The sequence below is a fragment of the Calypte anna genome, chromosome 13, assembly GCF_003957555.1.
Source record: "Calypte anna isolate BGI_N300 chromosome 13, bCalAnn1_v1.p, whole genome shotgun sequence".
In the NCBI taxonomy this organism is placed as follows: domain Eukaryota; kingdom Metazoa; phylum Chordata; class Aves; order Apodiformes; family Trochilidae; genus Calypte; species Calypte anna.
In genome coordinates, this window is record NC_044259.1 from 17275443 (window position 1) to 17300690 (window position 25248).

General features: G+C 43.3%; 1 protein-coding gene across 2 annotated transcripts; it reads left to right on the plus strand.

Annotated features, from left to right (window-relative positions):
- Window positions 1-442: 442 nt before the first annotated feature.
- On the plus strand, window positions 443-23475 carry RBM27 (RNA binding motif protein 27). 2 transcript variants are annotated; one of them, XM_030459069.1, is made up of 21 exons: window positions 444-637; window positions 2626-2744; window positions 3560-3684; window positions 5436-5542; window positions 6138-6331; window positions 7101-7358; window positions 7699-7932; window positions 9131-9265; window positions 11319-11468; window positions 13226-13373; window positions 13633-13786; window positions 14635-14898; window positions 15013-15141; window positions 15987-16109; window positions 16638-16712; window positions 16829-16993; window positions 17419-17523; window positions 17616-17807; window positions 19065-19151; window positions 19616-19726; window positions 20351-23475. In XM_030459069.1, exons 1-21 carry the CDS (start codon window positions 579-581, stop codon window positions 20435-20437), a joined length of 3021 nt encoding a protein of 1006 aa, XP_030314929.1. In that variant the 5' UTR covers window positions 444-578; the 3' UTR covers window positions 20438-23475. The 2 variants fall into 2 exon arrangements, with proteins under 2 accessions (XP_030314930.1, XP_030314929.1); XM_030459070.1 differs by lacking the exon at window positions 11319-11468 and having other exon boundaries at window positions 443-637; window positions 20351-23473.
- Window positions 23476-25248: the final 1773 nt, after the last annotated feature.

The following is a 25248-nucleotide window of genomic DNA, read 5'->3' on the forward strand; positions in this document are numbered from 1 at the left end:
GCAGCCGGGGCGGCCCAGCCTGGGGCCGGTGCGTTCGTCCGCCCCCCGCGGCCCCGCTCTGGGGGAGACGGGAGTAAAACCGGGCGGGTGCGCAGCCACAGCCCCGCTGCCAGGGCCAGGTCAGCGCAGTGCGGAGCTCCCCCGCGCAAACCGCGACGAATAAAGAGAACCCCGGTGCCCCGCCGCTCCGCTGCCTGCGCAGCTCCCGCCGGGCCGCGGGAGGCGCCAGCGGGCGGGCCGCGCGGTGCCCGGGGCGAGCGGCCCCTTTAAGAGCCCCCCCCAAGATGTCGCGCCGGCCGCCCGTGTGCTCCCTCAGCCGAGCTTGCTGGTTCCTCGCTGACCTTCGGGACGGGCTGCGAGCGGCTGCGATTGGCTGGAAGGGCAGAAGTGCCGCCCTCTGATTGGCGAGCGGAGCGCAGGTCCCGCCCCGGCTGTGCCCAGCGGGTTGCGTTGCGGGCTGGCGGCAGTTCCTGTAGTAGGCCGCGGCGGGGGAAGGAGCGGGCCGGGCCGGACCGGACCGGGCGATGGCGGCGGTGTAGAGCGGGGCAGAGCGGGGCCGGGCGGGACGCGGCGCCACCATGATCATAGAGAACGTGGACGCCCTGAAATCCTGGCTGGCCAAGCTGCTGGAGCCGATGTGAGTGCGGGCGGGGGTCGGGCCCGGCGGGGTGGCGGGGCTGCTCCCCCTGAGGGGAGGCGGGCACCGAGCGGGGTCGTGGGGCCGGGAGGGAGGGAAGGAGGGAGGGAGGCGGTGTGGGGCCCGGCCCTGTCCCCGACCGCCCTCCTGTGCCCGAGGCAGCCCCGTCCCCAGCGGTCGCCGGGGGTGACAGGGCCCGGAGCGGCGGAGCGTGGGGTCGGGAAGGGCCGCGGGAGGTGCGGGGAGCTGTGGGCGGAGCGGCCGAGGGCTGTGGGGGGATGAGCGGCGGCAGAGGATGAGAGGCTGGGAGGGTTTGCGGTGGGGAGCAGGGCAGTGTCCGCCCCAGAGCTTCTGCACCGTAAATCCCTCCGGAGCGGCGGGAGCCACGTCTAGAGAGGGCATCACCTGGAACTGCTGCGGCTCTTGTTCTGGATACACCTGAGGACTCCCCGGCTGCAGGTATTCTTTCTGCAGGCCTTGCAGAAAGCTCCCTGGCTTTCCTTCTTGCTGTTGGAAGGCAGTGGGTCTGTCTGAGACCTGCCCGAATCCCTCCCCAGCTCTGTCAGGGCTGCAGCACAGCTCTTGCTGCTCTGCCTGCAGTGCCGGTTCCAGACACCCCCGGGGGCTCCGAGCTGCCCCTCGGGGAGGGGGCTTGGACAGGAGGGTTGGTGCCAGGGGAGCAGGGAGTTTGCTGGGGGGTCCTGGCAGCTGGGGGTACAGGAGCTAAGATGCAAAATGGTCACCTTGGAGAAGTGTACAGAGCTGCTCCTGTCACCTGAGAGAGGCTGATACCTGGGGAAAGGCACGGGGGTGGTTCATAACCCCGTGGATCATCTCCTGTCTGCTAAACACAGGGTTTATAGACAGTTCCACGAGGGCACCAGCACCCAGCACATTACATGCAGCTCGTTTCTTTCTGTCAGTGTGTGTGTAAGAACTGTAAAATCTGTAAATGGTGTGGTTTCTTTGTTGTTAATTGCTACATTTAACGTGGCTTTCATCGGATGCTGGAAACAGCCAGCAAACTAATTTGGAGTAGAGCTGCTTGATTGGCAGCTCACAAGGGTTTTTATTTTCTCTAGCCAGTTGTCCTCTGCATGGCTTCTTGTGTTTTGTTTGTTTTCTGGATTACTTTTTAATTTTATATTACATCGAGATCCATATGCTTTAAATTATTTCCTTCTGTTTCCATAGTTGATGTTCTCTTTACTGTTAATCTAAAAAAACAAAACAAAAAACTCCAAGTATTTAACTTGTGGAAGTGTTTTGGGTTCCTGCCTACCATCTGATAGCTTGCATCTGCATCTTTGGAGAGAGGCAGAACAAGGAGCTATTGTTTAAGTTTTTTAACATTGTTAATCTAGTTCATTCTTGAAATGTTTTTTAGTAGCTGAATAGTGAAATCTAAAGCAATATCCAACCTGAAGATCAGCTGCAGAGTATTGTTGCTCAAAGTTGGTCTATTTTGGCTTTCATGAAGGTAGGTAAGGGCTGCAGTAATGTGAACAGTGAATCTGTGTTAATAATGAACCCCTTTAGACATTTTACCAGTGTTAAAGGAATATTGTAAAGTTTGTAGGCATGGAAATAATCCCTGGGGAAGGAAAACCCCAGGATGCTTAGCCCAGTAACTTAAACATGCCTGTGTGTATTTAAAGTGTGCTTTTCTTACACAGCTTTCTGGAATGCTTGTCAGGGTGATGGTGTTTTAATACTTTGAAGCCACTCTAATCTTGCACAAAAGAGGAAAGGTAGCTTTTTTTTCCCCAACCAAACCTCAGGAAGGAGCAAAAGAATTGGGAACATTGTCAGGAGGGTGCTCACACAGCAGCTGAAGTTTTGTGCTGGAGAGGAACTGTCCTGAGTCCATCCCTGTGCAGCTGAGCTGGGGTGTCAGGAACTCCAGGCTGCCTGGGTGGCTCCTCTGTCCAGCACAGGGGTTTGGCATCCTGCAGCAGAATCAAAAATGGTGTTTTTTTCCTCAATAGATGTGACGCAGACCCCTCAGCCTTAGCCAACTATGTTGTGGCATTAGTCAAGAAAGACAAACCAGAGAAAGAGCTGAAAGCTTTCTGTGCTGATCAGCTGGATGTCTTTCTGCAGAAAGGTACTGTGCTCTGTCTGCTCTGTGCTCTGCATCTCACTGGGGGGAGGAGGAGGGAGGAGGGAGGAGGGAGGAAGCACCATGAGGGGCTCTTCAGTTGCCTTGAATACTTGTTTACCACGGGTTGAATGTTCCTGAGTGTGAAGGAGTAAAGATCTTCTGATTAAACTAAAGAAATCTGAAGCTGAAGTTGCTTCTTCTTGATCGTGGTGGGAGGGAGAAAATTCCCTGAAATAAAAGTCAGCAATTTGATTTTAAAGTATCAGTCGTGCTGCCAGAAGTTTCCCTGACAGTTGTTTGGTAACTTCTGCAGACCTGGTACATATTAATCTTTCAGGCTTTAGATCAGCTCCTCATAGCAATTTTGTTCAAATTCAAGCTTTTGAACAATTGAAATTCTGGTGCTCCCTGGGGAAGTTATTGTGCACTTTTTGTGAGCTGGTGTTAAATTGATGATCAGGCTCCTGTGGATGAGATACTCATAAAAATTTCTGTGAAGAGGCTGCAAACTGCAGCTTCTTCCTTCACCATAACTTTTGATCCCACTTGCCCCATAGAATGTTTCAAATTTGTAAATACAGTTTAAGGAAAAGTCTGTTTCTGTCTTTGGTAGTCCCAGTGAATTTCTTTGTCTAAACAAACAACCTCAAGTTCCACAACTGCACTTCCAGCCCCTTGGGTGGAGCTGATGCTCATTGCTCTGGGATGCTGCTGTGGGCAGCCCACCCGGATGACTTATTTCAGGCACTTCTCTGGAAAATCTGAACGTGCCCTCAAGTCGGTGTGTAACTATGTTTTCTTGTGTCCTGTATCCACAGAAACTTCAGGTTTTGTAGATAAACTTTTTGAAAGTCTGTACACAAAGAGTTATCTTCCTTCTCTTGACCCCGTGAAAGTAGAAGCGAAGCCTGCAGGCCAGGAAAAAGAAGAAGTCAAGGAGGAGGTAACATTGCTTTTTCTGTCTGCCTGCCTCTGATTTTCAAATGAGCCATCCTGTACTTTTGTGAGGCAAAAGGTGAAAGAAAAATCTGCTCAGCTGTCACCAGTGATCTTTGTGACCTCTGTGGGACTGTTCAGACAAGAACATTTTTAAATCCCTGTGTAGATGCTGCCTTTGATCTAGATCAGCACTGTTCAGAAACCCTGCTTGGACATCCGTGGTGGTACAAGCTGGGAGTGATGTGGAAGGGTTGAAGAGAGGGAGAAACAAAGACATTCCAAAACTTGTCCTTTTCCAGTTCTGTACAGTCTGTGAGGAGTAGAATTTATTTTAAATGCTTTCTGTAGTACTTGAAATCAGTGACATATGGTGGCCTCTATATTGAGGGATAATTACTTTTAAAAAGTAATTTTAAAGGTAGCACTAATTTGCCAACTGTTCTTTCTTTTATCATGCATTTAAGTTTTATTGAAAATACTGAAAACAATCAAGTTTTTGAGTAACATTCCCATAGCTGTCTAAATCTCTTTGCATATTACATTTCTTGTGCTATCTCTTGTCTGAGATACATGGGGTTTTCTTTCAAGTTGGTGATTTTCCAAGGGAAGGGACCTCCTCTCTGTGTCCTTAGCATTGTAAAGTTGCTATTTAGTTTTTTGCTTTCCTTCCTGAGAGCCTCTGAGGATGAGACCCAGAATTAGCATGACAAGTAGCCTTGGTGATGGAAGTCCCCCACTTACTGTCACTTTAATAAGCTTTCCAGTCTCAAAGTCCTGCCACAAATTGTGCAGACTTTATCCCAAGCTCCCTTCAGGTGACTTAACCAGTGCTCTGGTGGGGAGAAGCTGGGGAGGGCTTGGGGGTTGAGGTCTGGGCATTAGAATAAGGCAAAAGAAGCTATTTAGGACAGCTTTATGAGACAGCTTTACAGGGTCAGGACACAAAGGAGCTGTTTCAGCATCATTAGGGCCCTGGTGGTTTGTCACACAGCCCCGTGTGTTACGTGAGTCCTGGAGCTGGAGGACACAAAGCAAGGGCAGCGTCACAGGAAGGTGGAAGGGACAGCCTGTGATACAACCCTCTGTTGAAAGCAGGGCCTTAGGTCAGGCTGTCCAGTGCCCTGTGGAGCCAGTTTGAGTATTTCTACCACTTCTCCCAAAACAAGGATGTAGGAAGCCTCACATTTTGTTTTGTTTCAATTGGAAAAAAATCTTTTAGAAGTTATTGCATCTAAACTTTTGCCACCAAAGGTTTACCATAACTTCTAATTAGTGTAAAATGCCACAGAGTGGCTTTGAAGTGATTTACAAGCAAGAAATGTGGCTGGTTCAACCATGTGAACAGGTGTTCTTTGCTTTAAAGCATTTTTTTACAGGTGTAAACTAGTGGCACACCTACCTGGAGAAGTTACCTCTCCTTATTTGTGTTCCAGTGACAAGACTCAGAAACCTCATTTGTAGAATTGCTTGCTCCAATGGGACAGAGAATTTCATCATTTATGAATCCTGTTTAAAAAGAAAATATCAAAGTAGTTTTATTTTGGGGCATTTCCTCCTCTGCAGAAAACCCTGCAAGACTTGAAACAAAAAGCCCAACAACCTCTTGCACTTGATTATGTGTAGTGCTTAAGTACTCTGTGCAAGTAATACTTCAGAATTCTTTTCAGAAGGGATGTTAACTGTGACTAAATTTTGGTCTTCTATTCTTCATATTTTTATTTCTTTGAAAAAGTGATACTCATCCTGGATTTGTAGTTGTCTCTTAAACAGAACTTTCAAGAGCCAGTTGAAGAAGAGAGGGATAGCAGGAAAAAGAAGTATTCCAGTCCACAGAGAAGCCGTGGAGATTCCAGTGAGCAAAGGTTAGTTTTGAACCAAAATATTCTTCTGTATTTATGGACAATCTTTACCTGTGGTTCTCCACCTTGTAGGTAGTTGTTTGTTTGTTTTTTTCATAAAATAATGATTTACTCCCTACTTTTCTTCATCTGCAATAGTACCTGTGTGCTGATCACACAATATTACCAATATTATGTCAGTATTACCATGTGCTGATTCCTAGAAGTTGGTCTCTTCTGAAAAAGTGACAGTGTTTTTCAAATGTTAATACCTGTGAATGTCAGAAGTTCCATTGTTTCCTTTATTACATAAATAACAAGCATATTTGGGGGTGTTTTGGGGTTGTTCACACAGCGCCAACCTCACTGAAAACTCACTCTCTTTTGGTCATCTGGCTTTTTCTCCTTCCCAGTTCTTCTTGGTGCTTCCCTTGCTGGTTTTTACAGCACCTCAGAGTGAAGCAGTGATTTCCACTTTGCTGTGTCAGCAGGGAATTTCTGACTCCAGTGTTTCCCTCCCCAGACTGGGTGGGAAGGGGTGAAGGCCGCTGCCTCACGAGGTCGTTTTCTCGACTCGTTTTCTCTTCTCACACACGGGGTGTCTGAACGTGTTTTCCAGATCCAGAGAGAAAAAGAGAGATGATGGGAAGTGGAGGGACTACGACAGGTACTACGACAGGAGTGATGTGTACAGGGAGAAGTCTGGCTGGAGGAGGGGCAGGAGCAAAAGCCGCAGCAAGAGCAGAGGTTTGAGCCGGAGCCGCAGCCGCAGCCGGGGTCGGAGCAAAGACCGGGACGGGAGCAGAAGTGTGGGTGAGTGCCCAGGGTGCTGCTGGAGCAGCTGGAGCAAGTGATGAGAGCTCTTTGTTCCTGAAATTAAGATAATTCTTCAGAGTAGAACAGTTAGGGGGATTGTTTGCTTCTTTGCCAACCCCTTAATTTATCCACAGGTGTACACCCGTGCAGATCAGTAGCTGGTATTTTTATGCTGTGTGTTGATGAAGCTGCTGATCTATAGATTTTCTTTTTCCTGTTCTCCCAGATCTATGTTTTTGCCAAATAGCCTTACCCTCTTTTTTGCCTGGTTACTGTGTAGGTTTTAGAGGAGGTTTCTTTGTAATTGAAGGTGGTTACCATGTGATTCATTGTTCTTTTAAAGCTAATTCGGGTGGGTTGGAAACCTAAGAGGCAGAGATTACAAGGGATTTCCATGCATGTTGAGGCCACATGAGTTGAGGGTGGGGGGTAGGTTAGTTGTTTCAGGCTTTTTCCTCCCTATTTCCACTTTAAAAGAGAAAGCTGTAATCCAAGATGAAATTAAGGAGTAGAGGAATAAATGTGTATTTTGCAAAGAAAACATTTAGATTTGTGAAGTTAGATGTATGAAGTTAACCTTGTTAGGTTATGTGCAGGTCTTATTCCATTGGTAAGACCAAGCTCCTTCAAGAGCAGTTTAACAAAGAATACTGAATATTTAAGGAAATGTTTATACTGTGTGTTAATGTCTTTTTTTCAAGGCTCTGATGTACACAGCAAAGCATGGAGACTTCACCTAACTTTTTTGGTGGTTTTGTTCAAACAGAGCACCGAGAGAGATCAAAATTCAAGAGTGAAAGAAATGATGTTGAGAGCTCATATAATCCAGTGTCTGCATCTCCTGGTAAATCTACTGAACAGTATTCCTCTGCACAGTCTATTCCCAGTGCTGTGACTGTAGTTGCACCTGCACACCATCTGGAGAACACAACGGAGAGCTGGTCCAATTTCTATAACAACCACAGCAACCCCAGTTCCTTTGGCAGAAACCCTCCTCCTAAAAGGAGATGTCGAGATTATGATGGTAAGTTACCTCCTAATTACTTTTCTGTTTCATACCCTGTTACAATTATTCTGTGACTTTTTTTTTTTTTTTAGGTGTTTACTAAATGTAGGCTGCAAGACAAATTGCAGTAGCTTGTGGAGAGATGTATATAAAAGATGCATATATGACATGTTTGTATGCTTTTATAGAACGTTATTCTGATTAGAATTATTTTGAAACCTCACCTGATAAAGTGATGTTTGATCTGTGATTTCATGTTTTCTTTAGGAAGAAAATCCAGCAAAGAAATGAGTTTCTACAAATGACTGCCAACTATCTTTTTCCCCCTAAAAAGATTACTGACTGTTCTGTTTTGCAGAGCGAGGATTTTGTGTGCTCGGTGATCTTTGCCAGTTTGATCATGGAAATGATCCTTTAGTAGTAGATGAGGTTTCTTTGCCAAGCATGATTCCTTTTCCTCCACCACCTCCTGGACTTCCTCCTCCTCCTGGAATGCTCCTGCCCCCCCTGCCAGGCCCAGCTCGTAACATGAGGTTGCCAGTTCCACAGCCTCACCCACAGGCACCCCCTCCCGTTGTGCTCCCCGTTCCAAGTAAGTCAGAACCATGTTCTGTGTTTCTTTATGTCACCAAGTTGAAGTGATGGCTCTTCCTGGGAGGCCTCTCTGTATTCAAAGTAATCAGTTCCTTTGTAATCAGTTTCTTTGCTGTATTATGGAAAATGTTGCCAAAAAGTCAGTCTGAAAAGTCAGCCTGTAAAATACAACAATCCCAGCTCCAAACTGAATGAGATGGGTGGGGAAGCAGAGGGGGTGGGTGTCTTTCAGATTATCTCCTAACCCTGGTGGTGTTTGGATTGATCACCAGCAATTGGATTACTAGATGGTTTGTTTCCTGATGCAGTAGTGTTGAGGTTTAATCTGGTAAAAGCTCTACCAGCTTCCTTTCCGTGCTGTATTGAGTTTTAGTAGCAGATAATGAGACATGTAAAATCTATTCTGGCTCAGCAGTGGTCTCTTGAGACTGTGTAGCCTTTCATTGTTTTACTGCATCTTACAGTGCCAATTCTATGAAGAAATGGGTGATCACAAATGGGTGATTACTCTGTTTCGTACTCTCCATCCCACTGACACAAGAAATGCTGTGACAGTTGTATCAAGCAGCAGCAGCCATGGGATGAGAAGCAGTTTTGTGTAGGACTAACCCTCAGCTGTGCATGAGCCTTCGAGCAGGAGGAATTGGCTTGTGCTCTCTGGTTGTAGTTGTGTTGTGATAGGTTGTGTAGTGTAACTCACTGTCCTGGCCACATGGTAAGTAGGGATGTTTGTGCCTAGATGGTGCAGAGAAAGCAAAAATAGCTGAACAGACTCCTTGTCTGTGAATGCCTTTTGCCTTTTGGTTTCAGACTGCAGTCCAAATGTTGCTGATACAATCTCCTGCTCTGAGCAAGCCTTAATTTTCCATGGCAAAGCTGAGGGAGGAGCTGCTGTAGCTAATGCAAACTCCAGCAATAATAAATCTCTGGGGAAGAAAAGACACTTTTTTTTTTCCCCTTTTTTCGTTTTTTTTTTCCTTATAGCCTTGTCCTTAGTGGGAAAGAGAGTAGGTGTTAGAATTAGAGCAACTTAGCTGAGCAGGTCTTCACAACTTACTTTTACTGTAAAGGGCTTGTAAATATTTACAATTTTCACCTTAGTCAAAGCATGAAACAAACAAATTTCACTGAATTGTTTGTACACTTTATCTGTAGAGTTACAAGTCATGGTGATTCCTTTTTTGGTGTCATTCCAGGACCTCCTTTAACACAGTCAAGTTTGATAAATAATCGTGACCAGCCTGGGACAAGTGCAGTGCCCAGCCTTGCACCTGTGGGAGCAAGACTGCCTCCTCCTTTACCCCAGAACCTCCTCTATACAGTATCAGAACGTAAGCAAATACCTTTTTTATTATTATTTAATCTGTTTGGGATGTAAATTTAAGAACTCCTCTATTGATCTGTGATGAGCAACTGTGGCTCTATCTTCCTCCAGTTCATACACATCTAAAAAGAAGTCTGATGGCTTTCCCTGTGGTCAGTGTGTTGCCTGCTGTGACCACAGGGCACAGCTGCAATGTTCTGTCACCACCTGAGAAAAGAGCATTTGTGGAGAACTCCCTTTGGGTTTCAATAAGATTGTTGCATAAGAAAGGGATCTCTTCATCTTCAAGCTGTTTAGTAAGCAAAAGATGGATCTGCAAACCTGTAATTAGTGTTGAACTTGGTCTTTATTCCTATCCAGTTTTGACTCCTGCAGATGAGAGGATTTTTGTTTTTCAGCTGTGTAACACAACAGTCTCTACAGTCTTCATACACATTACTACTTTCTTTCTATCTTTTTTCCCAGAATTGACTTAATTCTTGCTTTCTAACCTAAAAAATGGATGCTTTTCAATGGGCGTGTCCATCCTAATGGACAGCTCAGTTTTTTAAAAGTGGGTTTTTATGAGAGGATACCTGGAGAGTCCTACCTAGGTTGCTCAATTTAAATCCAACAAAGCTCATGTTTCTTTGATAAGGGGAGGCATGTAATGGCATTTCCATATTTTACACGAGGAAAGTAAGATAATTAAATCCCAATATTTCACAATATTCCCACCTGGTTTTATTTTTACATATATTTTCTGTATGTTATTCAAAGGAGAGCTCTAGTTCATGATCCATGTCATTCCCTCTGTGACTTCTTTTCAGAATTTCAGTCACTCACATGTCTTGTTAGATAATCTGTTCAGTTATTTCCAAATGCTGTCAGGCATTTAGATGTTACCATCTGATTCTTTCAGCTTCACTTCATCCAACAGGCAGTTCTGTCTCTCTTAGCTCCCAGGGCATCCCTGACTTCAGCTGCATTACCCAGTTCTGTTCTCCAGAACACATGGAGGTTGTTGTGCCCTGCTCACACCTCCTGGTTGCCCTCTTGCAGTCAATCATATGCCAGATCCTGGAGGAGGAACTTGTGGCTGAGCTGGTTCAAGATGAATCAAAGTTCTTGTCAGAGTCTGGAACTGAACTGTAAAACATCAGCATAGAAACTCTGGGGCATTGGTTCTAAACTGCAGAGTCTTGAATTGTTGCTGTGGGAAAAAGGAGCTGAAATCTGGAGTGCTTCAGTCTGTCAAGTCCCCATGTATAGGCATTCATTTCTGTTCCAGGATGCTCTTAGGTTTCTGTGGAGGCTTTTCATAGACTTTATTCATTCTAGTTCTTGTGTAGCTTTTCTATTTTATGTTTGGAAAAAGGCATCATCCTTGATTTGGACCTTTGGCTGGAGGAACAGTATGAGTTGATTCTGTCATCTTGTGTTCTCATGATTGCCCCTTTTAAATAAGAGAGTCAGTTAGTACCTTGCTGGAGCTAGGGAGCTGCTCTTATTTTTACATAAATTAAGAGAATTTAATAGGTAAGTATTGGTCAAATTACCTGATTTCTCATCTTTCTTTGATTTGAATCATTTAAGTGTGTTTTTAAAAAAAAAAAAGCTTTTCTGAAGTAAACTGGATTTGGGTAGCAAAGACTGAAAAAAATCTCTGTATCTTATGCCCTGAGAATAAAGGCTCAAACGAAATCATCTGTTGCTCCCCTTGGAACACTCTCAGGTGGTGGTGTGAAGGTTGTCACACAGATACCTCCCTCCTTTCTCAGGCAGCTCATCAGCAGTACTGAATGATTGTGACCCGTGAGCTTTAGACAAACAGTGACAACCAGATGGGGGGAAAAAAAGATTTTTAAAAAAGGGAGAATTTGCCCAAGTAGGTTTGGTCATCAGGTGCAGTGGAGGGTTTTAAATGGCTTCACACACTGGCTGTACAACCTCTTTTCTCTCTCCTCTTCATCCAAAACAACTTCAGGTTCTTGGACATCCACGCATTTCCTTAAAGGAAAATTAACCCCGAGTCTTAAACTCATGTGAAACATTCTTTCATTTCTCTCCTTTTTTTATAGATACATATGAGCCAGATGGCTATAACCCTGAAGCTCCTAGTATTACCAGTGCTGGGAGATCCCAGTACCGACAGTTCTTTACAAGAGCACAAACGCAGCGTCCAAATCTAATTGGCCTAACATCTGGGGAGATGGATACAAATCCAAGAGGTAGGAAGGGTTTCCAGTCATTGGTGTTGCTATTTTTGTCCAAGACCGTCAACACTTTTTTTTTTTTTTCCCTTTTTCAGGCTGAAAGCAGTAGCTTTTCTCACTGATCTAGTATTTCAGAGCAGTTTTCAGACATCTTCACCTTTTCTAAAATGTTAATATTAAAGTCAAAGCAGCCTTTTTGATTAACCACTCATTTGGTAGTGTTACAAGGGGGGATTTTGTTGGTTTGTTGGGTTTTTATTCCTCTTTATCCTGTGAAAGCACTTTTCAGGTGCTGGGTGCTCCTAGAAAGAAAAACCTTGCAGAAAGATGGCTTTCAGCAGTACAGTCTGAAGACTGCTTTCCATTTGCCAGGGGTGTGTTTAGGAACTGGGGTGCAGAGGTGATGATCTGTCATACCTGTCCCAGCTGTTGTGGTGGTAGTGAAGAGGGAATGACCGTGGCATGTTGTTGTACTTGATGGTCTGAATCTGTCAGCCAGATGTTCTCCCTAAAATTAACATTTTAGGTAGCACTAAAGCTCTCCTAGCCTGTGGAAATCCCAGGCTGCATTTGAGTAGTTCTGAATCCTTAGCTGGATGGATATGGATGTAGTTTCTTACTGGTGACTTTTACAAAATATCTTTTAGGGGAGAGAAAAGCCAAAGCTCTTTAAAGAAATTTTTGTTCTGTTAGCATAACTTTCTTTTTCCCTCCTGCTTTCCCCACCCTGATCCTTAAAAGAGAAGATGTTAAATTTTAGGGTTTCCTGTTACACTTCAGTGCTTCTTATTCAGTTGATGAGAGATGTGTTTTTTTCAGTACTTCCACTGATTCATCCCATAAATAATACAGTTAAATATTGCAGAACAGAAGATGCTGTTTTCATCTTAATGAACATTGTGAAGGCAGGGCTGGGGCTTTACTGCTGGCCCTCAGGTTCTCTCTGAGAACCCATTCCAGTTGTAAGGTGTGGGTGACTGGCAGTGGTGCTTCAGGCCACTGTTTCACTGTCCTTGTCACGTGTGAAAGGTTCACTCTAACATCATCCTCCCAGGTAACATTAAAACTGTGCTGAAAATGCTCAGTCTTTGTTCTCACCACTTGCCAGAGCTCTGGAATATATAAAAGCCATAGAAAATTGAGTTATAACTCAGACTTCTTTTTAGGAGTTGAATATTTGGCATACACAGGAGAGGAACAGCAATAGCATGATCTTTAACAGGTTGTAAATAAACCCTGGATGCAGTGGTTTTGCTTTCTGTTTGTAGCAGTTGCTTCAAGCTCTCATGTCTCCAAGAGTATAATTTCATGCCATAGTTGTGCTTCATTAAGAGCTTTTTCTCTGTCAAGGGTTAATACAGGAGAAGTTGGTTGTGTATTCAGATCATGCCACATTGCAGAACTCCAAGCTGTGTCTGGGAACCTAGCTTTGCTTCTTTGCCTTTTTCTTGTTTCCTTTCTTCTCCTACAGAATCTGAATTTTCAGTACCTGAAAGGTGGACCTTTAGCTTTGTTTCTGCAAGCTAATACTAATCTTAAAGCCCAAAGTCTCCTCCCTGCTGACTGGACTAAATGTTTTCCTCAGATGGTTTAGTTGGGCTAGCAAGTGATCTCTGAAGTAACTTCGTCATCAAAACTGACCAGTGTGATAATAAAGTGTTCCTAATTTTTATATTTTTTAACTCAGTCCTGTTTTGATGTTCAAGTGACAGCTTTTTCAATGTCTGTGTTGATGTCTGGTGAATAACACAAGCCTTTTTCTTCTCCTCCAGCTGCCAATATTATCATCCAGACTGAACCTCCCATTCCCATCACAAATAATAGCAGCAATGTAACTAGAGTTGTTCTTGAACCAGACAGCAGGAAGAGATCTCCAAGTAGCATGGAATGTCCACCATTAAAGAAACCCTGGCTGGGAAAGTAAGAATTAACAACTACTTGGAATGCACCTTGTTGCTGTTAATGCTGTGAATATTGCTGGTCATGGGTCCATGCATGGTTGGATCAGAACATCTGTGTCCACCCAATATGGTGACTAAAGATTTGGTCATGGGAAGTTGTTTGTTGATGTCCAGAGTGTGTGATTCTTAGGAGGAAAGTAGAAATTGAGTGTGCACTAACATTTGCTGCCTTTCCCAAGCACAACTCTAAATTACTGTCTTGTTCTCATTTTCTCTAGGCAAGCAAATAACAACCAGAACAAGCCAGGATTTTTGAAAAAGAATCAGTACACCAACACAAAATTAGAAGTTCGGAAAATTCCACCAGAACTGAACAATATTACACAGCTCAATGAACATTTCAGCAAATTTGGAACTATTGTAAATATCCAGGTAAGAAACAGAGGTCAGCTTCATGCTGTATGTATTTTATCTCCCCTGAAGCCTCCTTGAATATGCAGCTGATGTACATTTCTTAAGAAGCCTTAGGAGGCTAACAGAGTAGGTAACCAAATCTAAAGCTGCCTTTTCTTGCTTAATCCCATCAAAGAATGGCCTCTGCCTTTGTGAGGTCTTGTTTAATTTGAAAGGCTTGCATGTTTAACAGCATCTAAAACAGCTCAAGTTTTTGAGTAACTTGTGTATAATTTTTAAGAGAGCTCTTCCAACAATTCCTGTCTGGTATGATAGTCCTGCAGAATTTCATAGTCAGGATTTTTACAAAGATGCTTCAGGAGAGGCTTGATACCTATCAGCTTATTATCACATCACATCCCAGAACAGGGATGTTCCTTGCCTTGTAAAAAGGAGGAAAGTACTATGTAAGCAAAATGCAGATAGTTACATGGTTAAAGTAACATTTGATTCCCATTTCTTTTTCTAGACAAAACAGTTGCCTCTTAAGTTCTTGGTTAGAGATCTAAAAAAAGATGGATACCTGGGAACTGATTCTTGAGTTGATATTTTTATGTCTCAGCCCAAAAGATAACTGTGGTTGAAAGATGCTATCTCACTTGCTATACCAGCAAGTCCAAGATCCATTTTTATTATTACTTTGATTGTTTTTTAAAGAAAAAACAGTATTATTCTGGATGGGTAATGCTTCTTCAAGCTGTTATTTTTTGTATCTTTGAGTGTCATTGGATATCCTGTTCACTGCAGATTATTTGTAGCTTGGGTTGCTACTGGTTGAGATGTTTTCTTCCTTGAGGAATAATGCATTCTAATGGATTTTGCTGTAGGTTGCTTTCCAGAATGATCCAGAAGCTGCTCTAATTCAGTACTTAACCAATGATGAGGCCAGGAAGGCAATTTCCAGCACAGAGGCAGTTCTGAACAATCGGTTTATAAGGGTTCTGTGGCACAGAGAGAGTGAGCAGCAGCCCCCACTGCAGCAGCAGCAGCAGCAGCAGACACCCCCCCAGTCTCTTCATCACCAACTTCACCTCCAGCAGCAAGCCCTGACCACATCTCCAGCTGTAACAATGCACAGCAACCTCTCCAAGGTATTGTGCTGTCCCAAACCAGCCAGGGGAGGTTGTCAGTGTTCCTAAGTGGCTGACACTTCAAAGCAAGCAGGGTTACTAATCTTTAACCTTTCAATGTTGATACACACACAGGTGGTGAACAAACCTCTGGCATCTGGAGCCTATGTCCTCAACAAAGTCCCCGTGAAACGTCGGCTTGGAGCAGCAGGTGGAAACCAGGCTGAGTTAAGCCAGGCAGGGGCTGTGGTGGAGGACTCCCAGGTGTGTTCATGAACGTTGACCATCTCCATACCATCAGTGAAAGCCTTGCTCCTTAGCTGAGAAGGAGCTAGCAGAGAAAACTGGTGGAGTGGACTGTTCCCAGCTGCTGCTGTTTCTTCCCACTAATGTGCCATGCAGCCTGGGCCAGTCACTTCTTCCTAGTTTCCTTGGCTGTTGATATAAAACAGTGACAATGACTTCAGAAGCACGTTATCACTCTTTTAAGTAGCATAAAACATTTTTGGCAGTGCTTCATGGTAAACAAACTTGACAGCCTGTGTGTGATGTCAGCTGTTTGTTGGCACAGCTAATTGCTTTCCCAGTGATTTTTGAACTTGTGCTGTGCTTTATCAGTAGTGCTGGAAGCTTGTAGACTACTTCTGCATGGAGTTCAAGCTGATGCAGCTTAATTCACACTGATAATCCAAGGGCATCTTATGTTCTTGGCCACAGAGAAGTCTTCTAAGAAAAGAAGTATGCAGGTGACTTGTGCTGCCTTACCTGATCAGAGTGTGATGTTAGACTGTGACTGCAAAGCTGAACATAATGCAGATGCAGAAGATCAGCTTCATGGCATTTCTAGTGGATATCAGGATGAGGAGGGAGTCCTGGATGAAGGAAAGAAAGTCTCCTGTAGAAATCCCTTTAGCAAGCATTTAAGCTGAGTGCTTCCAAGCAATCAGTGCATTTATATGTGTGTTTTAATTGCCTTGGTTGTCTTGTCTCATTGCACAAATCTGGAAGTTTGTGCTCCTGTTTCACAGAATACGTTCCTCCAAAGTTAATTGCTGCTGTATCACGTGCTTTAAGCCATTACATATGTGTGTGTGTTTTTAATATTTCAGACATTTCCTACTCCTACAAGCCACTCAAAAATGGTTTACAGTACTTCTAACCTAAAGACGTCTGTGAAACCTGGTGCAGGGTCTAAACCTCATGATGTGCAAGAAGCCTTTAAAAAAAAGCAGGTACTTTACTACTCACTGCCTGACAATTAGCAATCAAAGTACTTTATAAAGAAAGGTTTGACAGGCAACTGAGACCTCAAATATTGCAGTATGGCTTTCTACACTAGTGTAATTTTTGTCATAATTATCAGAGTAGTTTGCACGTTGAGATTAATCATGGTAAAGGAATTTTCCTGTTGAGGTGTCTTGCTTGACACACTTGGTTGTATGTGGGGTTTCTGGCTTTTCTTAAAGCATTTATCTGCTTTTAATCCCTGCAGGTATGAGGAACTTGAATTACCATCTAGGATATGTTTCTCTCGGAGGTGTCTGAAGGGAGGAAAAAAATTAGTAGAGTATTTCATGGCAGAACGTTAGACATTTTTTCTTGTTTTTCCTGATCAGATACACTGTATGCTTGTGTGTTGTGCAGACCACTAGTTTTCATTATGACCTTCACTTCTATAGCTTGAAGAAGAAAATATGATATATGTGAGTATATATAATGCTAGACTGCTTTTACTGATAGCAAGTTTTCTTCTCATGTAGGAGGCAATGAAACTGCAACAAGACATGAGGAAAAAGAAGCAGGAGATGTTAGAAAAACAAATAGAATGCCAGAAGGTCAGTCTGGAGTCCTTTTTTTTTTTAGTAAATTCATTCTTACTTTCTAAATATCTGTCTGTTCAGTGTTGGTTTTCCTGGAATTTCATATTTCTGATCTTTTTTTCAATACATAGATGTTGATATCCAAGCTGGAGAAAAACAAGGCCATGAAACCAGAAGAGAGAGCAGAAATAATGAAGACCTTGAAAGAACTATCAGGAAAAATATCTCAGCTAAAGGATGAATTAAAAACTTCATCTACCACCTCTACACCATCAAAATTAAAGTCCAAAACAGAGGTATTTATAGCACAAGACACTTGCCAGCCTGTCTTTTGTAACTGTTTCTAATATTGCATCCTAAAAATGCAGCAACATTAGATCAAAACACTTCCAAGCAGTGTTTTTAATTTGAGACTGATAACCATGGACAAACAAGCTGTGGTTTTAAAGAACTCGGGTGACCTAGTTTTGCATGTAGCTCATTCAAGCTAGTTTCACTTCTGAGGCAGAGAATTCTGGGTCCTTTTGAAAATGGGTTGGGCAAGGGGCACGCAGGCAATTAAACCAAACTGAATTCAGAGGAAAGTAGGGATATTTGGTGCTGATCTGCCTAAATCATTTACAGAAACGTTTTGCTGAAGAAGAGGAATATACCCTTAAAGGCACACGTTACCATTCTGCTTTTTTCCTACATTTTCTCTTTCTGTGCCTTTGTCTCTTAGGCCCAAAAGGAACTTTTAGATGCAGAGCTGGACTTTCACAAGAGGCTCTCTTCTGGAGAAGACACAACGGAGTTACGGAAAAAGCTCAATCAGTTACAAGTGGAGGTGAGTTTGCATTTTAATGCATTGGTGATATATAAATGTTGTAAATCCTCTCCCACTGAGGGTGGCTCTGTACTTCCCTTGCCTCTGAGCAGGCTGCTCGTTTAGGCATCTTGCCTGTGGGTCGAGGAAAGACAACACCAAGCCAGGGAAGAGGCCGAGGCCGGGGCCGTGGTGGGAGAGGAAGGGGCATGCTGAACCACATGGTGGTGGATCACCGTCCAAAAGCACTGACAGTTGGAGGCTTCATTGAGGAGGAAAAGGATGAACTGCTACAGCACTTCTCTGTAAGTATGAGGCCACATTAAAGAAAAAAAAAAAAAGAAAAAATCTGAGGAGGAAAATCTGGGACCAAGCCACAAATCTGAGATGAAGTAGGTAATCAGTGCTCTGGGTGTGTGCTTAGTTCCCAAGAAATGTGTGAATACCTGTTTGTTTTCTGAATTCTTGGAGATGCAAGACCTTCTTTGTTTTCTGTTAGTGCAAACAAACCAAAGACTTCATCCTGAATTCTTGGAAGAGGCTATAGATAAGCAGTGTCCAGAGTTATCAAGGGTGTATTTGTAATGTCTCTTGTAGCTGCCTTACAACAGCTGCCCAGTGCCCTTTTTCAGTGGTCAAAGCTAAATAGCTTACTCATATTGTGCATTCAGGTCATTTAAAACAGATATTAGAAGGTTCAAAATGACCTATCAGCCTCTTTCTGCTTGCAAATCATTTTTCAAATTGGCAATTTGTGAAAGGGAACCCGAGTGCCTTTTTAAAAAGATCTTTGCTTCAGTTCAGGTTTTTTGAGAAACCTCATCTTTCTGAAAGCTTTAGCCATCCTCAGCTGCCAAAACCTGCAAGTTTTTACAAACAACTAATGCTGTTAATGAAGCTGTTACCTTCTTGGCTTCTAAACTACTTCTTCTGCTGCCCATGCTAAATCTAAAGCTGACCATAGCTTTCTGTTATGCTGCTTGTACTCCATGCATAAATTCTATTTGTTTGTTTTGGGGTTTTATGTACTATTTACCAGCCATTATTGTGGTCATTCCAGTTCTCACCATCATGCAGACAAATTCTGAAAATGAAAACTTCTGATTCACCTCCCCATAGTAGATTACTACTGAGAGGAGGAAAAAATAGACACTTAGAGAAGATACCTGGGAGCTCTGTAGCACGGTTTGATTCCTGTTGCTGAAATCTCTGCTGCAAATCACTCTGCTCTTAAGGACTTGCTTAACAGGCCTGAGGAAGTACAACAGTGAAGGGCAGAAGAGAATAAGGGAAATGATGAATTCAAAGAGTTAACTTCTGAGCTTTAAATTAATACTCTTATTTCCTTTCATACTGCAAAATTGAGCTCTGGTTGTTAGAATCACAGTAAATCTGAGCTTTTGCCCCAAAATACATACAAATGCTGCAGCACTGCTGGATGATGCAGCTGAGATTTCTCTGGCTCACAGCTTTCTGCACTTCAGTACACTGCAGCTGCAGCACATGATGATCATGGCTTTGGAGACCATGACTGGAGATACTAATGATTTTTTTTCTCATAGAAATTTGGAGATATAGAAGACCTCCAAGAAGAGGATTCCCCATTAAGTGTTGTTTTGACTTTTAAATCCCGCTCAGAAGCTGAGAATGTAAGTGGAATAATGGATCTATGCTTTTCATGGTTCTAAAGTAAGAAGCTTTACTTGTGTCTAGCTTTGCATGGTAAAATTTAGTAGTCTTGAACTCCCATGAGTTTGAGCTCGATAGTTTGGGTGTTTGCTGCCACTGTATGTGGTGTCAGTAAAGGGGGAGGTGACTCCTGCTTACCTGAACAGCAACAGAGGTCTCTTGGGGATGAGGGTTCAGTGTCAGGATGAACTCAGCTCTTATCTCTTCAGACTGCTCTAGATGAGCACTATCAGCAGGGTCAGGATTGAGTGAGGTTCCTCTCAGAACCCTGAGGTGGATGATTGTGGATGAGATGTTTGAGATCTTCAAACGTGCACCTGCCTGGCATCCACGGGGCTTAGCTCATTGTTGGCCATCTTTAAAAATTCTTCACTTGATCCTTTTATTTTTATATCAAAATATGTTCATTTAAATTACAATCTAGGCTGCTAACCAAGGATCCCGGTTCAAGGACCGAAGGCTACAGATATCATGGTACAAACCCAAGGTACCCTCTGTGTCTACAGAAATTGAGGAAGAGGAGTCCAAGGAAGAGGTATAGACATGTGTTAACCACCTCATCACTCTTGTGGGCATCTGATAGCTAAGAGCATTTTCAGAATACACTGACAGGAAATGTCATAAAATATGTCTTTGCAAACCAGAAACTTAACTGGTTTTGAATAGTTCAAACCAGTTAACTGGTTTGAAATATTTCCACGTTTTAAAAAGGGTAAAAGGAAAAAAAAATGCACTCTCTGGGTGAGATGTTGAAAATAAACCTCACGTTCTCTATATGCAGCTTCTATCTCGTTGCTTCACAGCATCAGTGCTCTGCTGTAGTACAAGTAACTCATGTTCTTTTCTGTAACTTTGAACCCATTCAGCTTTTGAAGGGTTTTTTTTTCCATCCAGGCATTTTAGCACAGTTTAAAACTGTTGTTTCAGAGAGGCTGGGTGTGTTGTTTGTTCTTCCTTCTTTTAAAGTTTGCTATTCTCTTCCTTCCTTAATGTGTGAGGCTTCTGTTCTTTCCATCAGACTTGCTGAGTGTAATTGTCTGACCAAACTGTCAACAGGAGCCTGAGAAGGAAGTACAGCTGGGGCTGTGTTGGATGACACGTCCCTAGGATGCAGCAGGAAACACCTCTGTCTAAATGTCTGGTTTTTTTCTTCATCTAGGAGACTGAAACCTCAGATTTATTTTTGCACGAAGATGATGATGATGACGACGAAGATGAGGATGAATCCCGTTCTTGGAGAAGATGAAACTTGATGTTGAAATGTATAATTTTAGGAATATAGTTCAAGCTACATCTTTTAAAGATTTATTTAAGGAAGTTGATGAGCCAAAAAAAAAGCTTTATGTTCTTTTCAAACCACAAGATTTAAAGTGAGCAGAGTTTGGTATCAAAACATTTCGGATGTGGAGCTGTGATCCCAAGCTAGCCAAAGGCCCAGTAATGTTTTATGGAATTACCAAGCTCACCAGGGTGGTGATTTTTTTCTATTTAAGAAGGATAAAAAAAAAAGAGAGGGGAAAAAAAATACTAGTATTTTCTTGTCCTCTTTGTGTGTCACCTGTATTACCTTGTTTTGGGTTTTTTTATAATGTGATTGGTTTGTTAGTTTCTAATTGAAAAGATATTACAGGTTTTATTTAGCAATATTATGGGGTTGGGAAAGATGCAAACTTTCATTAAATGTTATGAAAGAAAAAAAATTGCCTCATTTGCTAATTGTAAAAGGGTAGCATTTATTTCATATGGAATCACTTACTGTAGGAATTACTTGTGGCTAGATTCATAAATCGTTTATTTCAATGTATTTGAAAGCCACATGGTTTCTGTGTTCTACTGCTTTTTGTGAGAGGAGATGGAAGAAGCAATTTAACAGGGTTTTATGCAGTTCACTCTGTTTCTTCAAATTCTGCTTCACAGAAAACAACAGCAATGACACACGTTTGAATGAATTTTCACTCACTGTTCATTTTCCTCTGTAGTTTCTGTGTCAGGTTCCAGTTCAAGTCGGACTGTTTACTGCATTTCAGTATTTGTGAGCATGAATGTAATGACTTTCATACTTTCTCAGAAAGGAAAACAGATGAACTGTGTCTGCCTGCCAGCCAGGAGAAACTCCTCCTCCTCCTCCTCCTCCTCCTCCTCCTCCTCCTCCTCCTCCTCCTCCTCCTCCTCCTCCTCCTCCTCCTCTTTTCCCTGTTGCCAGCTGTTTGTTGATGCTCAAACCCATGCAGGGTTCAGGGCAAAATGCTCTTTAGCCAGGAGGGTGTCTGTGTCCTGCTCAGGTGTTGAACCTCTGCAGAGGAGTGTTCAGAGCTGGGCCTGGAAGGTCATCTCTTGATCTACAAGTGCAGTTTTGTTCAGGGACGTTTAAGATGAACACCATTACATTCTCAGTTGCCTTATCATTGTACCTCTTTAAAAACATCCCCCCTTGCTAACACCCCCCCAGAAATGGTGTGTGTTGGGATAGAAGGGAGGACAGCACCTGCAGGTCCTGAGCATCCACTTCCCTGGACTCTCCCTTTGTACCCTGCACTCCCCAGTGCATTTGATGTACATTGGATGTACATTTCTACCCAAAATAAACAGAATGTCAGTGCAGAAGTGCTCTCCTCTTCTAAGTAATTAGTTTGCCACTCTACCTGCCTGCAAGTCCCTGGCTGAAGGAGAACATTCATCACAGCCCTTAAATTCTGATGAACTTTTGGCTAGTGACAGGTAGCTCACAGCTCTCCTGGCTGATCCCAATGATCCCAAACCAGGATCATTCCCTGTCAGCTGAAGGGAGTATGTCTGCAGTATTCTGTCTCTTCACATCAAAACCTCACCTTTTGACTCTAACTAGGTCTTTCCTGCTAACACCCAGGCTAAATTACAGACCTGGAGGAACCAGGGGAAGCCAGCTGTATTTGCTTAGCAGAATGTCTTGCTGTTCTCCCGTCATCTCTGCTGTTTTCTTTTTAATGTCTGTGGCTCAGTCAGTGTATATTTTGAAAAACCCATTGCAGCAAACATATTTGAGTCCTGGCAGTTTTAAAAAGCGATAGAGAGGGAACAAAAGGATTTATATATTTTTTTGTACAGAGTTTTTTCTTAAACTGTATAATTTTGTAAATACCTCGCTTTTTTTGTGTACTAAACTACCAGCGTATAGATTTCAATAAGAACTGTTGTATTTTTGTATTTGGAAAAATGAAAATTACAGTGAATGAATGAAGCTGTAAGAAAAATTGCAGTAGCCTTTGACACATGTAGAGTGGGATTCCTTTTCATATGGTTTTAGCCCTAAAGTGACACCTGATGGCACTGTTCAGGGACACTTGTCCTTGCCCGGACCTGCTGGCTGTTGAGTTGAGCAAGGTAGGAGAGAAGTGAGTGTGGTGGGTTTATTTAATGATTTTTTTTTTCATACAATTTCTTTCCCCCCCAGCTCTCTCCTTTACAGTACCTGTTGGCAGGCTCACTCCATCCCCAGGGGACATCCCAAACCTGATTTCTGGGCACTGAGTTCAGCACCGCGCGGCTGTGTGAGTGATGGGCAGGGCAGCAGAGTGACTGCTGGGCTGCAGGAGCTGGAGGAAAGTCTGGTTGGAAGTGACCTTCATTTTGCCAAAGCTTATCAATCTCACATTATTTTAGGGTATATTGAACGGGGGGGAGGCGTTCATTTTTTGTTTGGTTTGGGTTTTTTAGTAGGTGACGTGGCAGTACAGCTCACTCTGGGTTTGTGGCAACGCTTTCAGAGAGAACCCCAGACAAAAAGCTGTGACCAGGGAGGTGACAAACACCCCAGCCCTGGGGTGCTGCCAGCTGCACTCGGGGTGTCAGCATAGGAAGAGATGTGATGAGGAAAGGAGGTAACTTAGGAAGAATTGTCTCCCTTTCGTTGCTGAATTAGCCTGTGCAAAAAGAACAAACTCAGGAGCTGAAAAGCTAAATCTGAAAACAGTTGCCTGCTTATTGTGGAAAGAAAGTTTTTGTTAACAAAATCATGTGAAAAGGAATGAAGTTCTTCTTGGTGTATAGTAAATTGTATTATAGTTTTTACAAATTGTGAACTTGTGTAATAGTACAATAGGAGATGTTGAATTTCTAACTGTTTATACATTTAAATTCATATATGTAATGTTTGTTTTATTGATTACAATCTGAATTTCTAAGATGCATGTTGACTTTTTTTGCAATAAAGATATACTTTGGAATGGTTCAAGATTTAGAAAAGACAAAGGAAATTCTAACTTAAATAAATTGGACAGCAGAACCATTCAAAAATATTACAACTACCACAAAAAGTGTTACCACTTCTTTTTCTTTTTTTCTTTTTTTTTGGGGGGGGGGTGAAGTCTATGTGTGGAGAGGATATTTATTTGTATAGAATGTGTGTGCAAGTTTGTTTAACTTAAGAGTTTGGGGGAAATTTTCAGTTCTATTGGTACTCTGAGATCATTCTAATTATCAAAGCTACATTGATTGGGGGAAGGGGAAAATTATGGGGGGAGGGATTCCAGTAAAGGCTATTTTACATTTTGGGGATGGTTCAATGTTTAACAGAAAATGTTTTATAGCCCATGGAGGGTTCTGTGGTCCCTTTAGAGACTTGGAGCATTTCTGGGTTATTGCAGAGGGTGTGTACAAAATAATGGTCACACAAATTCTTACCCCTTTGCATTCGGTCTGAAGACTAATTTATCCCCTTACTAACTTCACTCTTGGTCTTTGCTGCTTTGCCTTCTCTGCCCCCTGTTGCTTACAGGAATGTAAATGTTTATTTAATGCAGCTATTTTACAGCTGTTTCTCTTGTGTCCCTTTCCCTCACCTGTGGTTATTTTGAAAACAGATTCCACACTTTGCCAGAATCTTTCCTTCCTTCTGCCTCTTGTTTTGAGGGCCACAGGGAGGAGAGGAAGCAACTTGATAGGATATTTAATAACTGTTTGTGTGGCTGCCTCTCACATCCCTGTGTGCTCCTGCAGTCTGTCTCAGAACAACCTGGCTTTTCTCTTCCTGATCAACCTGGGGCCTTTGGACATTTTCTCATTGCCAGTCACTGAACTTGAGAATCTTTCCACTTTCCTGGTGATAACCACCAAATAATCCTTGTTCTGCAAGGTGCAGCAGAACCCAGTCATGGGATGGAGCCTTGACATGGAGCAGGAAACCTTTGGCATTCAGGTCAGAATATTTGTTTCTTCCTGCGTGTTAAAAACCACCGTGGGCAGCAGAACCAGGCCCTGCAGGGGTGGGGGAACGGGGGAACCTGAGGCTGAGTCCCCTCTGTCCCTGCCAAGGCTGCATCTCCAGGGGGGAAGCAGCACCAGAGGATGTGGTGTGGGACAGGACCTGTGCTCCCATCTCCAGATAAATGCACTTTAGAGCAGTATCTTCTGTGACACGAGCAGTATTCATCCTGAAAGTCTGATGCATTTTACTGTGATTTGGCTGCTTATTTGACTTTCAGTTTGATCTCAAAAAGTGCTTTCCCAAAGGTAAACTCAGTTATGGTGGCACAGATTTTCATACACCACTTCTGTGCTTTCTCAGAGCTTTCTGCTTGCTGTCTTGCTTCTGACCCTGGTATAAATTCAGAGTTTATAAACCCACACAGCTTTGTTCTTGCTGCTCTTCTGTGACCTGAAAATGGTGCAGGTAGAGGAAGGTGCTGTAGTTTTGGACTCCTGGTTGGCAGTGACCCTGTGGGAGGTGGGATGCAGGGAGTGATGGTTTCCCTATTGGCCACATCCCCCAAGCACATCCCTCATCCCTGTGTTTACCTCCATTCCAGATGGAATGGGAGATGTTCCACCTGGATGCCCGTGGCATGCAGCAAGTTCTGTGTTGGTGCTTGGTCTCAGGGGTGAGGGTGAGGTCTGGCCGTGCCCCAGCACTGGGCAGGAGGCCCCAGAGTCACCCCCAGCCCCAGGCTCTGACTGCTCTCTTGTTTTCCATCACATTTGGGAGGGGTGGATCCCCTCCTGTGCCCGTTCTCTCTGTGCTGACGTGGGTGATGGTTTGGAGGTAACTCCAGCCCAGCCTGCACATCCTGCACCCACAGCCTC